This window comes from Neolamprologus brichardi, chromosome 16 (assembly GCF_056152115.1).
Source record: "Neolamprologus brichardi isolate AB-2024 chromosome 16, ASM5615211v1, whole genome shotgun sequence".
Classification (NCBI taxonomy): domain Eukaryota; kingdom Metazoa; phylum Chordata; class Actinopteri; order Cichliformes; family Cichlidae; genus Neolamprologus; species Neolamprologus brichardi.
The window spans coordinates 28,010,066-28,028,946 of NC_142119.1; the positions used below are offsets into that span (position 1 = coordinate 28,010,066).

An 18,881-nucleotide genomic window follows, 5' to 3' on the forward strand; every position below is an offset into this window, starting at 1 on the left:
ACTGTAAACCAAAGTGCAAAAATAAAATGTCAGCCCTTGATGTTATTCCATTTGCATCGCATTGACTGCAGCTCAATGTGGGTTGGGGAGGCACAGTATATCAGCTCCTCCTTGTGTTTTTTTCAGCATTTTATCATCAATCAACATCAGCCTAGACTACATTGCTGGGCCACCATAACACTTCAGTAGTCTTTATAGTACTCTATGTTAGTAATGATAGCATTTCAACAGAGCAGTAATACTCAAAGTGAAATCAGGTTTTGAATTATAGCACATTTGTGCTCTACTTTGTAGTCAACACATGTTTTGCTGCCTGTAAGCTATCAACACAGTGGGTCTCACACACAGTTGTTTCTGTACAATGATGCTGATGAGTTGTCAGAAAATCCAAGAGCTTTGGCTTTAGTCTACTTCTCAGAAAAGGCCGGGACAACACTGTTACTCAAACTGAAATGCTGTCATTTTAATACTGTTAATCTTGCAACTGTGATGTGTATGATTTCTCAAACAAAAACAAAAGAACAGAGCAAAATATAGAACACAAAATTAGTATTTTGTGCTAAAAGTGAAAAACATATGGGGTATTCTTTATCGGTTGCTGAAGTTGCTCATTTCTCAAAAGTAGCACAAGGTAAAATGGGTACAGAAGAGGTAGAAGTTAATAGCTATTCGGGAGCAGTAACAGCGACTGCTTGTTTGTCTCTTTCAAAGAGTATTTCATGCATTCAACTTGTCTTGCAACCGAGCAAAATGGAAGAAAGAGAATACAACAGTTGGTACAAGCACTTTGGGTTGGCTTCTTACCTTTTGTGTTTCAAATGTCAGCGCTTTTCTTGTGGTTGCAGACTCCTGGGTCAAGAGAAGAAGGAGGAGGCTCAGATGGAAATCCTGACACATATCTACACAGTGCTGAGGCCAACCTAACTGGGCCCCTTCTATCTGAAATCACACACGCACGCACACAGACACAAACACTCACTTTATAAAGTTTAAAAGGTGACTGTGTTTGTGTATCTGATTGTTCCAAAGCGAACCAGTGTCACTAAACCTAAACAAGCATGGTTCTCCTTATCACTTTATCAAAAACGGGTCTAGTTCAAGAGAAATGACACAGACTGGTCAATGATGTTACATTTATGTCTACTGTTCCTCAAAATATTCAAGTTCATGTCAGGTCACCAACATAAATTTGTGTTAAAGCAACACTGGAGTCAGAGTGTTTTATTGATACAATATGTACATTAGGATAGTGGATTCCTGGTCGGGCTGCCTAATGTTTAGCAAGTCACTTTAGCGACCAAATGTGAAACAGAATCAGAATCTGAAAAGAAAGCTAAAAAACACACAACTAAAAAAAGTTCACATCCAGCTGCTCTGATTAATCTTTTCCGCAGCATTCAATGCTAAATGTTTCACAAGAACTAATATGATGCTGATTGTGGAGCTTTATTGATTTTGATGATCGCTGTATTTTTCCACTTACAAAAAAAATGTTTCCATGTAAAAAGGGTCTTTAGTTTGTGCCCTTCAGAAGAGAACTGTTACTTTTCAATGACTGTCTGTGAATAATATTACTTTTATTACGGTATTCTTACTTGGCCACGTTTCTTTGTAGAGAAGAGGGTTTTTTTCTGCTCTACACAGAACTATTTCCTATGTGGACCGTGTTGTCTCTTTTCTCTGTCTGGCCACCCACCTAAAAGAACACACACACACACACACACACACACACACACACACACACACACACACACACACACTCTCTTTATCTCTTTATGCAGCAGCTGTGCCCTTGGATAGTAACTACCATTCAGATGCTTTCTCTTACTGCCATCAAGTGGTCAAACTGTGTAAAGCTTTCACTGTAGTCGGCACCCTTAGGAGTTGACAATATTGCAGTATTTTAATAATGTTTTATTTGCATAACTAAAAAAGAAGTAGTTCACTAGAAATAATATAACTAGAAAGCTCATAATAATTAAGAATAAAAATTATACCAATTTGATTAAATTAGATTTAAATTAGATTTTCTAACACTTTATCCAGGTAATGTCTGTTCTCGTTGGCTATTTGTCTTGAGACATCCTTCATTTCTTTATGATTTTAGAAAAATATGAAATTATAGATGTGACACTGAACCATGCTCAAAACTAAATGGAAATACTATATTAAGACAGAAACAGTTTGCCTTTATGCAGTACAGTTCTCACAAATTTGAAACCCAGTATTTGTTATGAACACATTAATTCTTCAACACAGCCTGAACAATCTTAGGCAAGTTTCTTGTAATTTCTTTAAGTAGTTTTTAGGAATAGTTCTCCAGGATTCTTGGAGGAGATTCACAGCTCATCTTTGGATGTTGGCTGCCTTTTTTTCAGTTGTCTAACAGGATGATCCCACACTGCTTCGATTATGCTGAGGTCCGGGCTCTGGGGAGGCCAATCCATGACTGACTGTGTTCCTTTGGGTGTTTTTCTATACAGCCATGTTTTTACTGTGTGTCTGGGATCATTGCCATGCTTAAAAATTAAGCTGTTTCCAATCAGATGACTTTCCATATGGTATTGCACGATGGATCAAATCTGATGGTATTCTGGTTTCTGTGTTCATTATCCCATGAATTCTGGCAACATCTCTGACACCACTGGGTGAAATGCAGCCACAAATCATGACAGAGCCCCTACTGTGTTGTACAGATGGCTGTAGACACTCACTGTTGTGCCTCTTTTCATCCCTCTTCCATACATATTTGCAGTGATTTGAAGCAAAAATTTCAAATGCAGATTCATCACTTCTTAAGACATATCGCCACAGATTTTTAGTCCAGTTCTTGTGTAATTTGGCATACCACAGCCTTTTCTCTCTATTTCCTTTCCTTAAGAACAGCTTTCAATGGCAGCCACCCTTCTACTGTGGCCATTTCTGATGAGTCTTTGGTGAACAGTACATGGATCATCTGGGCCAGAGACTTTTACTGATTTTTTTTTCTTATTAATTACATGACTTTTACATAATGCTCATCTGCTATAGATAGTGCCTAAAACTAGTTTATCCCTTGAGTTAGATGCCTTTTTTGTTCTTGAATAATTCACAGGTTGGTGTTACGTGGCTTAATAAAAATCAAAGTAAAAAAGAAAATGTTCCGCTAGAAGGATTGGACTGAAAATAAGTGAAAAAGCTGTCAGTGTCCAAAGAAAAACTTTGAGAGATCTCCAGACATTATGATTCAAGGCTGTTTTAAGCAAAATACAAAGAAGTGAAGTGCGCTCAAGACACAACACTGTATTTTTTTACTTTTTTTTTTTAAATTTTGGGATTTATCTGAATCAATTATTTTCCTTCCTTCTACTCAAATGGACTACAGTAGTCACATCAGGCAGTGGTGATGACGTTTCCATTTCTGCCCTGTAGATGGCAGCATTATAAAGCGAACCTAACAAACCACGGGTGATTACGGCTTCCATACATTCAGCCTAAGAGTGCAGCAGCAAAGCTCATCAAGGGCAGCATTAATGACCTGAGCAAAGTCCTTTCTTTGCCTCATCTTCAAGTCTCACCTGACATGGTTGGTCACTTTTGAACTTTTGACCGGCCTGTAACGTGCAATGTAAGCTATCCAATTTACAACACCTTCACAAGGACACATGCCAACAATTATTTATTGCTGCAGTGCAGGCTAGTCAGTGTGTATGTGTGCGTGCCCGCGTGTATGTGTGTGAGATACTGCAGATGGAGAAAAGAAAACAACCTAAACTGTATTAAAATGCAAATAGATATATGCATTCAACCCCTTTCAAGTAAAGATGTACAAAAAAAAGAACATAAAGATGGGGACGCATTACACAATACACTGTATATATATATATATATATATATATATATATATATATATATATATATATATATATATATATACACACACACAGAGAGAGAGAGATAGAGATAGATAGATAGATAGTTATATTGCAAAGACTGCATCTGGACTACAGAGACATTAGAGCTACAGGCATCGACATGACTGATAATGTTTAAAGTCTGGTGTCACTGAAGTGAATCAACAAGAATCTGACCTCTTATCCTGCAGGGCAAAAAAACACAATATAACACATCACCCTCATCCTTGGACTGATCTGATAGTTTTGGAGTTTGGGGTAATTCCATCATAACCCACAGCAGAATTAACCCGCTTCACTCAGTGGACAGTGAGCATTCGTCAGCAAACTCTGCAGTGAGATGCGACTCGATGGCAGTCAACATTTCCCCTAATGGGAAACAATTACACACTCAGTGGCTTCTTCACTGACTTCTGATGAGACTCATTCACTGAGGAAATGGCCACGTAATCATGTGTGTGTAATGTGCTAACACTGCTTATTGCTCACAGAGTCAGGCTCATGCAGAGCCAGTCAGAGTTTCAGATGATTCTTTAGCCACCATATGAGTCCGATGATAGGAGAAATGTCAAATGAAATGGCGCTGTATGTACGGCACGTGTACTCAGAGGGCTATCTGTATTGCTGTGGGTATTTACATGTTTTATAGTACATGTATACATATACACACATATGCATATAGCGAGAGACAGACAAGTCTTCTTAAAACCAAATAATCCCTGATGCTTCTTCTTTCTCAACACATTGACTATGAATAAATTACAGTGGAAAATAGGGACTTTTTATGATTTATGCTTGGCTAGACTACAACACTGATGTAAACACGGAGGAATTTCTCTTCCATGGATGCAGCCAGGTTGTCATTTTTTAGCTTTAGTGTAATTTTTACACTGACTGACTCAAGACTGGCTCATCTGTCTTAAAAGTAGGAATTACTGCGATAGCGGCCGTGCCTTGAAAATCTGAGTGAATCTTTAAGCAATCCTTCAGTTTGAATTTTCTGTGAAAGTCTACTTGCAGATGTACAGAAATTGCATATAATATTGACAGTGGAATAATCAATATGCAGCAAGCAAGCTGTCTGAAAAATCCTCATATTTAAAAACACCCAAATTAAAGTGACATGTATGATGGAATGTTACTGCATCCGGATTTCATGCCTGAACCAATGCAACAAATGTAATGCCATGTTACGCAGAGGGAAGTTAATCACTTCCTTGTGGCGTCTGATGACAGGATGATCAGTCACCAGCATATAAAATTATTTTTGAGGTAATTAATACCACTCAGTATAAAAACACTGCCAGCCTTAATGTTGTTTGCACTTGCTCCAGTAGCATATAGTTTATAATAAGCTGAATTTCTGATATGATTCACACCAGCACAAGTTATCTGAGTCACTCATGACTATTTAGTCCAGAGCGTTGTATGTTGGCTTTCATGTAGCCAAAGATTTCCTGGTCTGCACATGAATATTAACCTTGTTATGCATTCAAACCTAATTTAGGATAGCATAGCATAGATGCATCATAGTAAACTGGGTGACTTTTCATGGCATACGCACTAATATGGATTATAGAAATTAAGTAAGACACCATTTACAGCATCAGACAACATTTACATGGTATCTGATGCCAAAAGATAAAGTTAATAAATGAAAACAGTAGGATGTTAGATGGATCTGTGGATTGAACATCTGAAAACCACAACAAAAGCAAGAAACTATGGAGGAATATAACAAGAAAGCAAAAGTTATAACTCATCTCTTACCGAATGCCTTGGTTTGTGTATTAAAAGGGGGCATCAGACTTGGCTTTAAGCACATCGAGTGACCAGAGGAGCAGCAGATTATGGCATTTCCACACTGGCTCTGGCACTGTGACTTGCTAAAAACCATTTTATGCAATGCAAATGAGCACTGTCTTATGACTTAAAAGGGGGCAAAAAGGTCTGAATTTCTTAACAGAAACCAAATACCATGTTATTAACATATATTTAATTTAGCCGTTTAAAAATTAGAACGCTTAAAACAAAGTTACTTTTCCAAAAAGTGTCCATTAACAGTGAATAATTACAAAGAGGAACAGGAAGGTGGGGGTGGCTGCTGATTGAATTTTTATCAGTCAATATGACAAATGATGTGTCATCTCTGTTTATCTATCCACTGTCTTGTATGACTTGAGAACAGCCTGCAGACTGAGCTGTCAGCTGATAGATAGAATCAGTGGCAATCTATACTTGAAAATTCTCATTACTGCTGTTTGTCCTTTGTCATTATGGAATGAGCATCTGTCCAAAACCCACATCTGATCCAAAATGATTAATAAACAGCTAAACATGTGCTTTAGATCGAGCAGCATTAATGGCAAAAAGACCCGTTTGAGTGCTAAATGTACATTTTTATTGAATCATAGTTATCTGTATTCCCTGAGATTAATATATGCAGCCACGCTGATATTGATTTGAGTTTTCAGCACAGTGGATAAAAAAAAGTGTGAAATACGTTGTTGTCTTTTGGTTCTTCCGTTGCCTTCCCTAGACAACTTCAATATTATATATTCAACAAACCATTTTGTTTTGACAGTAACAAATGCTTCTGAGTTTTTGCAACTTTGGCTTCTAAGAAAACTCAAGTTTTTCTTTTATTTTTTATTTTTGGTTAGTGTTCATATTCTTTCTTCCTTATTGTCGAGGAAAGATAGAAGCAATCAAAGGCATGAAAGAAGACCTTGACTGCTACTATCCGAGGGTCCTTTGTATAGATGCACATGACTTAACTGCCGCTCAAAAAGTAAGCAATTTAGTAAATAGTTGGTTTCACGTGTTTGTAGAAGTCACACGTTCAACATAATGTTTTAAAGACATTTTGATATATATAAAAATGGAGGGAATGAAGCTTGTAACCTCATAACCTCACTGTGTAACCTCTCATTTTAATAGCTGGTGTCTGAGGGGATATGGGGTTGAACTGGTATGCAAAACTGACATCCTTCAATATATAAACAGAATAAAATCTACCTGAAAATTAACAAACAGATAATGAAAAATCTTAGTTGTCTGTGACTACCTAATCATCAGTTCCAGACGTGTATTACGGTCATTAACTTCCTTCATCTCTGCAACATGTTGCTCGGATAGTTTATCATACTGAAGGTTTATCTAAGTGTGGGGGAGAAGTGCTTTGCTGCAGGGAGAGATTGCCTTTACTTGCATGGCACCAACAGAGCAAAACAATGTGCTGCATGATAAAAAATTGCTTCATAACTCTCACATTGTGTGTCTGGCATCATTATGAGGCACAATAGCCTCTGGAGGGCCTGGCTTTTATTGGCGTGCCTCTTGCAGCAGCAAAGTCTCATCCATTAAACAAATCAGGGGGTTATGTATTAGATTAGCTGTACAGCAGGCACTTGGGGACGCCTAGAAGAACACACGAAACCTCATCTCATTCCCTCTCATAATCCCTGGAATAAATTACCTAATTGACAGCATTAGGTTGATACTGTCAGTAGGTGCCACTTAAAGCATAATGTATAATGAAAATACACAACGTTGCTAAATTGCGTTTTGGTATTAAAAATGATAAACGTCAGCCATTTGGGGCATATTTAGAGTGAAGCCTCTCCTCATAGCATGCTGCCAGATCTCATTTTTCAATATTTCTTAATAAATTTATAGTGTCAGTGATATTAAAAGCTCATTTTTGCTTTGGAATATTTAATAAAGCTTCTGTGTGATAGGAAGCCAATGTCAAAGACAGAGTCAGGAAACTGTACGGTGGCAGCTTGAACCTCCCACCACCCACCGCGCCACGCCACCGGACCTCTGACCTGTGTGGCGAGAAATGGACTGCCCCCCACTGGTGAAGGGTCAACACTGCAGCAGAGGTTCAAGAAGTGCCCCTCACAGTTCAGTGCACTATTCATTCTGCAGCCAAGCTGAAAACAACAGAGCCTTTTGACTTTCTTGAAAGTGAAAGCTGAAACTGTATGCATCCCATTTTCCAAACTGTACACTTGGATCAGAAAGTTCAGCTCAGTGTTCAAGTATCGGAATCTGTGGGTTAGTGCCAGTAAATGGAATACCTCAGTAAATGTGAGAGCAAAGGCCCTGGATGAACTATAGCTAAAAGATTGATGTTTATTGGCTGGGGTAGATTTAATTGCTTTTTATGCAATTAAAATCTGCCTCATCTAGTCATAATAAAGCTAAAAACAGAGCATTAATATCATACTTCTGTCCTTTAAAGCCCTCAAAATGTTGCTGTTGTGGTGCCATATAGTCAATCTAATAATCTGAGTGACTTTTCCATTTCAACTTAATGTGTTCTAAAATGTGTCTAAGCTCCATTATAAACCATTCATTCATGCAGGTAAATATAGTTTAAATGGGTAAAAGTGTTTTGTAACAATGTTGCTTTGACTTTCTGATGAACCAACTCTGTGAGACAAACATCACTCAAGTATTTCAAGCCTTTTTCAGACTTTGCCCGCACTTGTGATCACATTTGAGTGCGTGTGCATGTTTCAAGAAAACTTTGAGTTGGGGGACAGTCAGAGTGCATGTTTTCTGTCCAGATGTGTGGGCATATTGCAACTCCAGGAGGCATTCACCTCTCTTTTTAAAGTGCAAAAGTAGTCAGCAGCTGGTGAAAGTAATAACCTTTTGTCATGTTGTTTTGCATTTACCCCCATTATCTTAAGTTATTTTCCCGCTACTCCAAAGTCACTGGTTTCAAACTCTTACAAATAGCTCAGTGAGCACAATAATACCGCTATCTAAATGTTCTGTTTGACTTTTATTTGTGTCATTTACACCAAGACCATCCCCTGGTGGGGAAATTTTTCTCTTGGATATGGAGATATATTGCCTTCAGGAGTAATGTAGCCTGATAAGTGATGAAAAATGAAAATCTTGTCTCAAGATGCAGAAAAACAAAACAAAGAAACAAATGGTTTATGATTTTGCTGTAAGAATACATGCCCTTATTTACTTGATTATACTTATGCGGTAACCTTATAAAATGAAGTGGCATTAGAGTAGATCAATATTTTTTTTTATTTATTTATTTTTTTGGCGGGGGGCTACAGGAAAAATGGAAACTTAGTTCACAATAAGCCTGATGAAACTATGCTATTTCCATTCTAAGGATCAATTTTATGTACCGTTCTCACGGTTTAGTATTGTATCAAATCTTACAAGATAAAAATATACCTTATCCGGATCACGTATTTCATAGCACATGGGAATCCACCACTGGTAAGTGGTATTCTGTTTTATTTTACTCAGTACACCCATAAATCCTTCAGGCAGGATTGATCTCTGCTGTGTTCGGTGTGACAGGTGCAACAGAGCCGACGCACAAATTCATGAGGTTTTGGCATCTTGTGGTAACCAATGGGACAATGCATGAAGTCTAAACTGGCGGGGTTAAGGATGATAGTCGGGTACCTGTGCCAATCGCAGTGCGTGTAGGAGGAGTTCGGGGACTGGGAGGTGTGTCAGAAAAATGCGAGTCTGCAGCTGCATACTGTATCCAAGTCAGGGAGTAATGCCATGAGTACTGCTTTACACTGTTTAGACAAGCTTTTCAGAGCGTGCGTAGGAAACTACTATTCGACTGTCTCTGCTGTCAAGTAAGCCACAATTTTAAGCCCGAAGGCTCAAAGAGGACAGGAAAAGGACACTCGGACAAACTGCAAACTTACTTAAAAGCAACCAAAGTCCCCAAAGTCGCACGCTCAAGAGGCGTCAAACCCAAACGATCCATCCTTTCTGGCTGTTTCAGGGAAGGATACGCTGCTGGACATGTGAATTTAAAGGGGATACTTGCTAAGCACAACAATGAAACCAACGACTGCCCAGTGTTGCTTCGGCTTTCTTCTGACTTGCCTCTTGTTTGGGTTCAGCTTTTCACAATCAGGTGAGTGAATTCCAACCCTATGCTCCCCAGTGCGCAAAACTGTATGTCCGCGGAGATGGTTAGTGCGCGCTGAGCGCAGCACAACTACCCACCGAGCATACTTTTCTGTTACTGTTCTTTGTTGCGCATATGGCTATTGGAGCTTATCAGATCACATCAAACCCGCTAATACGGTTTCACCACCAGCACTGAATTCTAACGCCGAAGAACGTCTTAAACAACGGCCAATAAGATGACGTAAAGATCACAGTTGCACAGAGACACAGGTGTTGGTCAGAGCAGATGGTAGGTTGTAGCAGTACATCTGACAAGACGAAAGGATCCAGGCGAGCGCGTCGCTCCGTCTTCTTGCGCAGAGCGGCACTGTTGAATTTGGAGAGAAATGAGAGCATTTGTTGTTCATCACACGTGTCCTGAGGACATAGCTAGAGAAACACAGAGGAGTTATAGCCTTGGTTTACAACAGACTACTGTGCTCCTGTTTTCCCTCCTGTGGATAGACAGGCTGTCTAACGCATAACTATTTCAAAAGTTGCTTTCAATCTCTGCTCTTTCTTCCCCTTCTGACTAATTTATCCCAATAATCACAACTGTCGTCATGATAATAAGACGCAACCCCATGGTTATTGTTTTTGATGAATTTGGCTGGTTGGACAGTGGGTTGTATTAACAGTAACAGCTTGAGGCTCCGCAAGTAGTCACCCGGTGATTCAGACTACTTTAAACCGTTGAGTTCTACAGAGACTGCTGTGGGAACGCTCTCTATATTAATAGGCTTTTTGGCTTGTTGTTTGTGTTGATCTGTGTAACTCTCACCTGTGCAAACGACGATAATAGTGGCGAACATGTACGTGCATTCTGTAATCGGGATAAAAACAAAGCGGATTATAGTCAAATTAGATTATTCATCGTTTTATAGTAAATGCCCTCGGGGATCCTGTGGAGCACAAATTGACGACCATCGTTGCAGCGCACGGGACTTTTCGCTCTGACAGTAGCAGTACTGTTTGTAGAGTGCAGGGGCGCTCTTTACGCGCAGGGGGGTATAGGTGCACTCAGCGGTGTCTGTGCGTCTTCGTTTGTGTGTGTGTGTGTGTGTGTGTGTGTGTGTGTGTGTGTGTGTGTGTGTGTGAGAGAGAGAGAGAGAGAGAGAGAGAGAGAGATTAGTTAGATAGAAGCAATACCACCTCATCAACCACCATTATCACCACTGATAATCACATTTTTGGATGACTACGACTAAAATTAGACTAAATCCAAGTATCGGCTGCACTGACACAGCATCTCTAGATCGTAATTCACACACAGTCGTTTTTCTCCTCATGCTGACTGTTAAACTGTTTCACCGCATGTCTTAGAGTCATGTTTATGTGACTTAAGGCGTATAACACCACAATAAATAAATAAATAAATAACAACAACAAAAAAAACCCAATTTCAAACAATATAAGTTCTTTTGGCACCACGTCTCTTGCGATTATTTAAACATCATACTGCGTTAAATGTGATGTATAATGCGCACATATTAGGGCAGATCTAAAATTCTAACCCGTGTTTTAATTAATCCTCGTGTGTGAGAGCCTTACAGCTGAGAGACAGTGACTGAATTAAAATGTTGAATGCAGTTCAGGAGACAGGGCATGGAGGGATGCTTCCACACTTTTTTTGTTTTTGTTTTTGTTGTTGTTTTTTGCTTTACACTCACCACGTGTGCTGCACGTCGTCCTAACATAATATATATTTTTGTTCCAAAATAAAAGCAGTTATATATTTTTGCTCATTTATTTTAGTCAACTTAATTTTTTTTGATAACATTACTTTATCCTGGGGGTTATCTTAATCGTGTCCGAGCAAGGCGCATATTTCGAAGTTAAATTTACATTTTTTTAATTATTTTTTAAAAGAACATCCGGAAAGAAAAATATGGATTTCGTTATACATTATCTGACGCACCTGTTTATGAAGATCACAGTCATAATGTCTTTTCAGACTAGACAAGCTTCGACCAACAGTGAAGCTCCAAATCATTTCAATATAATTGGAAAATAGTAAAATAACATAAAACGAAACAGAACAGAAACGGATGCTCAAATATGTGTGTGTGTGTGTGTGTGTGTGCGCGCATCCTGATGCCAGGAGTTCGCGGGTGTTATGATGTTCAGTTGAAAAATAAGAAAATGCACACACGTTCATGCTCAAAGTTTCTTTTTCTTGAGTTTCCTCACTTAACGTTGGCATCTATCTTATTATGTCCCAAGATACAAATATCCATAAATATGCATAAAATCCTCAATTGAATCCTTTGCTTTGAAATTTTATGAACTTTTCATCACCTTCATGTCATTTAGTTTCTTCTGTTTAGTGTTAAAAACCCCACTTAAAGAAAATCCTGTGCTAAACTGGACTTATATGCTTCATGACAGCAAGGTATATGCCTGCAATATGCTGAATGTCCCCCATGTGAGTCCACTGTGCACACTCCTCTTCACTGGACTGCAGTTTCACACTACAGCTGAACAAGTTTGGAAATTGATACAGCTTGCAATTCTGAACCATATGGCCACATTCCAAAACTCTGTTTGTGTTTATGAATATTCATATATTTTGTGCGCAGGAGTGCATTCAAATCATCTGTTGAATGCGTCTGCGTGTGTGTGGAGTTTTTTCACTTGCGTGTAATCACTGCAATCTGGATAAACGATATCCCTTCTGTTTTACGGCTTTGAGCGGTGTCTTCTTTCCTAATTTGCTGAACAGAATGCAACTACAACCTTTAACTTACAGTGGCACTCACTGTTTATTGGGTTGAAACTGACAGCACTGTCCCATTTGTAAGCTGATGTGTGTGGTCACAGTACATTTAAGATTTGAGGGTGACACTGACAGGGATCCTACTAGAAAGGGAGACAAGATACTTTTTTTTTTCAACCAGTTTCGGCACCTTTTACAGGAGACCCTGGCACTTCTTGTAAATGTCTCCTCATTGTATATTTTTCCTTTTTGTCCAGCATCAAGAATAATGAAAGAATGATATGACATTGAGGAGCCAACATAGCTGGGCTTTGGCACAGACCACGCTTATAGTCCTATCTGCTGTCACCCATTAAAGAAGCTTTGACTGTCTACCACCACCAGGCATTTTATTAGAATGAAAAAGAAAAGAAGAACATAAACATTTGTGCTTTTGTCCTTTCTTTATTGGCCAGAGTAACACATAGGGAGCAATATAAAGCCACTTTTCCACAATAAAGTAAATTCAGTTACTGCTATTATAGCCTGATGCAAGACCCTCCTGTATTGTTTTTAAAAGTTGCTGAAATTATTTAAAAAAAAATATGGAAAACAAGCTATTTTTAGAATTTGAGAAGAGGACCGTTAGATGCACATATATGTAGCTTTTAGATTAATCTCTCTGGTGAGTCAGTGTTTCCTCTTTAATGATAAAAATACAAAAACAGACAATGATTTGTTGTGTTATTTAATCCCCAGCCAGCCAGACTAAGAATCTTCTCTTTGTGCAATCAAGAGTGCTGTGTAGTATTGTAGGAAATCATTAAGATTTATGTGTACTGGCCTACTGATTAAATAATATTACACAACATCACCAGTGTGTGAATGTGTGTGTGAATGGGTGGATGATTGTGTATAGTGTAAAGCGCTTTGGGGCCCTTAGGACCAAGTAAAGCGCTATACAAATACAGACCATTTACCATTTACCATCTAGTTACTACCAGGATGTCTTATAACAGTTCACTATTGTTTACTTAGCAATGAATTTCCAAATGTTTTTTGAGAGTTTTATTTTCTGAACACACAAGTAAAGGTATCGTGTTGGATTTTTGCTGGGCTTATAACCAGTCAGGTTCCTATCTACATCAGCAGAAATGATTGGCTCATATCCTCTGTGACCTTTGCAAACAATGCACCTTCATTTATCACCTGCCATTACAAATGCACCATACATTCACGTCTATTTTGACATGTGTCATTGTCAGCTTAGCTAATAAATGTCCCTTTAGTGAGGGATGTCATAATTAGATCAGAGGCCATCACCCATGGACGTGCATCCCTTAATCTGGGCAGCTGTTTATAGCACATCTGTAAAAAAAAAAAAAATGCAACTTTTATGTTTGAAACATAACTTTCAAGCTCTTAGATTACTTTAGATCTGAAAAGGTGTCTTAACTCTTGAAGACAGAATGCTTGTTTCATGTTTATCACTCATTCCGTCTGTGCTCCTATGCTTTTATGATTTCTCTTTTTTTCCTCTCTGTAAATTGAGCAAGCTTTGAGTTTTTGTGTTTGTTGGAGAGAGAATGAAAGCAAAGGGAGTGAGAGACATGCAAATAGAAAGGCTGATTGCCTCCATGTAACATGGCCCTGAGTGCTGAATACACAGCAACCAAAGTCCTTCATTAACAAGGTAGTGCAGCAAACACGCGTATACACAAGCAGAAGCGAGGCCCTGCTTGGTATCTTTGACAATGTACTCTAGCTATTTTAGACAGATGGGGGACTGAATTTTAGTTGGGGGAAATCAATCAGATGGACCTTAATTAGGATGGCACGTATGCTTTTAGGGCAAGAACAAGCTTGCTGAAAGAAAAGAAAATCTCAGTGCTTTTGCTACCATTCAACTTTTTGTGTGTGTTGTGGTCTAATATGCAGCACTCCAAGAAAAGAGGACATGTGTCAGGCAAAAATAAAAGTAAAATAAAATAAAATTTCTTAACAGATTTGCTTTCTCTTTATCGCTAGTGGTGCAAGGTTCATGTCTGCTATCAGGGCAAATATAAATATGAAAAATAGACGTACGTGTTTTTGGCCTAATTAAGCCTAAAGTAAGAGTATCAGCCTAAATCTGTTCTGCTATCAGTCATATTCTTGTAGCTATCAATCAAATAACTTCATTATTTTTTCAACGTTAAATATTCTCAGATTTGAATTTTGGTAATACATGTAATATTTTTAATTGGATAAATATAAAGTTACCAGTGCAGATTGGTGTCAATGTGCGTAACAGATGGGCACACAACCAAACTCCTACACACTTACACACATACCCACGTTCTGATACCTCGTTGACCCTGGGCCATCACTCTGATGTACAAGGCAAATGTGCAGGATCCAGGCCCCTGAAAGCCTCAGCCCTGCGTGCACTAAACAATGTAGATGTTGGGAGTCTGAACGCACCATGTATGTCTGTCAGTCAGTGAGACTTTTGATCTGCTTTGTTGTTGCTGCTACTCTTCTAACAATAAGCCTGTCTGTCCTCTGCATCCATCCTGGAGGGCTGCAGGAGGCTGTCAGGCGCCGACCCTTTTGACAACCGCATCTTGAGGGTTTCAAAATGTGGCGACAAAGGGTTTGGGAAACGTACATATACTGTGTGTGTGTGTGTGCGCGCGCGCGTACGTGTGTGTGTTATGACTTTGTCTGTCAGTGCGCGTGTGGATGCACGGTTGAAGGGATAGAGGGTGACTGACAGACTAACCAAGCTCCAGAGACGCTCTCTCTGCTCCAGTGTCTGCTTGTTCGTCTTCCTCCGCCCACCCTCTGCCTTCATCTGTGGCTTTGTAAGCCTCCACATAATGTGGGAGCCTTAAAATGACAATGGAAATTATGGCTAATCTTTGTTAAGACACACTCATTACTGCCACGTTTTAGAATGAGAGTCCAATGATAAGACTTGGTCTGCCATGCCTTTCTTCCCCCCCCCCCCCCCCCCCCCCCACTCTGAAGAGACAGCCTGACATGCTGGAGTGATGTGTTTTATTCTCACTTTTTTGTGTTATTTTTCTATTCCCGCTCACAGTTAATAATGGTGGCAAACATATGAAAGGATGATAATAGGCTGACAACTTGGGCATGAAAGACTGGCTCCACCTTCAAACGAGCTTTTCATGCAGTTCTGCATGTGGGTGTGTGTTAAAGGGCTGATTTCTCTCGACTCTCTGCGTCTCTGTCTCTTTCCTCTTTTAGTAATCCCCTTCTAAAATATTCATAGCTAATCTGCATGTACAATGTAATTACAGACGGCTCTGAGTGATATCGGATATGGCCGGCAGAACACATGCTTCCAACAAAATCTTGATTTGGTGATTTGCGTGCTTGAATAAATATGTAGCAGACATTGGACGCGGTATGTCGGTTAAAACTCTTTACAATAGGTGATATCAAACAAACTACGCTTTTAATAACTCTGTCAGCAAACTTATAGAAAGAGATCCCAATCATTTTCATGCCAAAACCCCACAATGCAATAAATATTTTAGATTTTGTCTTAGGAGCTGCAATGATGCCGCCCCATACTTTATGTGCTTAGTGCTCATTAACTGTGGTCGCTGCAGCAGATTAAAATATGTCCCTAAACTATCCCTCATATTTTTTTTCTGTTTTGCACCCCGCCACTCGAACCCCGTTCCCGTATTTTGAATCCTGCAGGCTTCCATTTGGTGTTAATGGAACGGTGTGCCCTGTATGCTATTCTTGCAGGTCGATTTTTCACTCGTGCGCGAGTTGGGGGTGGGGTGTCCTTTTAAATGAAGCACTTGGTGTTTGTGACCTGTAATAAATGAGTTTGCAGTCAGTCATGGCAGCTGTAAGGAGACATCTGGGAAAGAGAGTGAGAGAGAAAGAAAGGGAGATATTCAGACTTCACCGGGAAACAGTTTATCTATGCGAGGATGAAAAATGGTTGCACCAAACACGCTATCACTTATACAACAAATGGAAATCCTATTGTAAAATTCCCGCAGTTTACCACACAAACGTCAGGGAAAGAAATGCAGCGAGTAAAAAATAATACCGCCGATAATCCAACACAATCGGGATTAATGATGATCTTACTATTCAATACCAAAGGGAAAAAAAATATTAAAAATGGGTACCCCACACACAATATACACTGTGGCTTGGGAGTTTCTGTCTGAATATTAGGCAAATATTTATTATTCATCTTGTACATGAGGAAAAACAATGACTGCTGTAAAGAATCAACCAGAAAATCAAACAGGCAGAGACAAAGATAATGAAGTATAAAGCATGTAAAAAGAAAACAAAAGGGGCTCAATTTTCATTACCGATTCATCATTGGGGGAAAAAAAGTCTTTTTCAGCCTTTAGTCTCATCATCTAAATTCCCAACATGTCAGACAATACATTTACTTTAATCATCGTCTTTTTTGTGTTTATACCTTCTAAATACCATCCTATTTGTGGACAAATGTTTTGATATACTACCCTCTACAAAACTGACTGCTGGGGTTATTCTGCTAACATTAGTCCTGTCTGACTGAGACAGGACTCTCTTCCAGAAACTCTAAACCCAGGCACAATGTACATTCCAAATTCCTTTCATTTTAAATATGTGTATATTGTCTATTCTGTAAAATAGTCAGATGTCTATTCATATTAATGTACAGAATTCACCTGCTTGCTGCTACTACTGCACATTCACCCAATGTATATATATATATATATATATATATATATATATATATATATATATATATATATATATATATATATATATATATATATATATATATATATAATGTTCTTCCCCTCTCTCTCTCTCTCTTTCTCTCTCTCTCTCTCTCTCTCTCTCTCTCTCTCTCTCTCCCCCCCCCCATTTTTGCACATGTCGAGGATGCTACATTTCACTGTGTGTTATACTTGTATAACTATGCATGTGACAAATAAAGAACCTTGAACCTTGATTAAAAGATTACCTGAGTTCATAAAAATGGCTTCAGGAGTCTGCAGTGGAATGCTGATTTGAACCAGAAAATAGTGGAAAGTCACTGCTTGGTGGAGTAATTACGGAGTTGAAAGTATTGATCGACTCTCATTATTGTTAGTTATGGTCCATAATATCAAAGTCAAAGGTAGCTCCATGTATAGCTTCTGTTAATTAAATTGTTTTTTAGAAATTCAAGTCCAACATTTACTAGCAGAGTGAAGCCGTAACCTAGAATACCTTTTTTTTTTTTGCTTGAAATGCAACATTTTGCATTTTATATGAATTAAACTTTCTGGATTTATTTTCAAAATAAGAAGACCTTAAAGAAAATGATTGGTACTCTTGGTATTCCTGGTTTGTGTGGCTGTCACTCGTATGAAGCAGCAGTCACCTTGCAGCAGAGCAGAAATAGTGCAGCTCTTTTCCCCTGGATGTGAAGGTACATAAAGCACAAGATGAGAGGAGCAGGAAAGGCAATTGACCTTGGCTGCTTTTGGGGGCTGGCTATATAGCCATCAGGTTAGCTGCTATGGTTATGCAGTCTGGAGAAGAGGGAGGAAAATAAGGGGACAGTGCTGAGTATGGCAGTTATTGTTCATAGAGTCGAAAAGCAGATTTGAATTTGTAATTGTTGAATTTGAACCATAATGAAAATGTACTGAAATGGAAATTATGTGTGTGCAGTTGTGTGATTAAATGTGGGTGGGTGGGATGGTACTTTATATCGAGAGGTGCTGACTAAGTATAAGCCAGGTCCAAAGTCAACCCTGCCATTTTACCCTGCTGTGCTAGACTGTTTACCTGAGACAGGGATGCTTTATCTCAGCCAGTCACCAGAGCATGTGTAAACACACAGGGGGGAACACACAGCATATCATGCGGTTTTCAGCTCCCCCTGCCTTTGTTCCAAAACCCCTCTCCCACAGAGAGACATTATCCCCTGATGGCAAGGTGAATGGGGTGCTGATGTAAGATTATTTGTAGCAGCCAAAAAGAGACAGGAAAAAAACGAATGGGGGGGTATCAGAATAGGAAAATAAATCCTAATTTTAGTCAGAGAAGGTCAGCCAGGAAGCTGGGTACACAGGAGTAGAGGTGTCTTTCTGTGGAGGATGGGACATGGGTGAGTGTCTTGGGAGTCTTGGTTAAAGTAGTCGCTATCACAGCAGCTGGACGGACAATTAATCAGAAACTGCCCAGGGGGGAAACCGAGGCTCTGACGTGGACACTTTATTCTGCTGGACACACACACACACACACGTGCACACACCTGCTGATAGGCTCTCCCATGGCTTTGTCACCTTTCTTTGTGCTTCTGTTCT

General features: G+C 39.2%; 1 protein-coding gene across 3 annotated transcripts in view; it reads left to right on the forward strand.

Annotated features, from left to right (window-relative positions):
• The first annotated feature begins 9,441 nt into the window (after positions 1-9,441).
• erbb4b (erb-b2 receptor tyrosine kinase 4b) overlaps positions 9,442-18,881 on the forward strand; it is a 309,821-nt gene continuing 300,381 nt past the window's right edge. For all 3 annotated transcript variants that reach the window (XM_006802355.3, XM_035912788.2, XM_035912787.2), the window contains exon 1: positions 9,442-9,816. In XM_006802355.3, the coding sequence (XP_006802418.2) occupies positions 9,738-9,816 (79 nt within the window). In that variant the 5' untranslated portion in view covers positions 9,442-9,737. The remainder of the gene's footprint in view (positions 9,817-18,881) is intronic.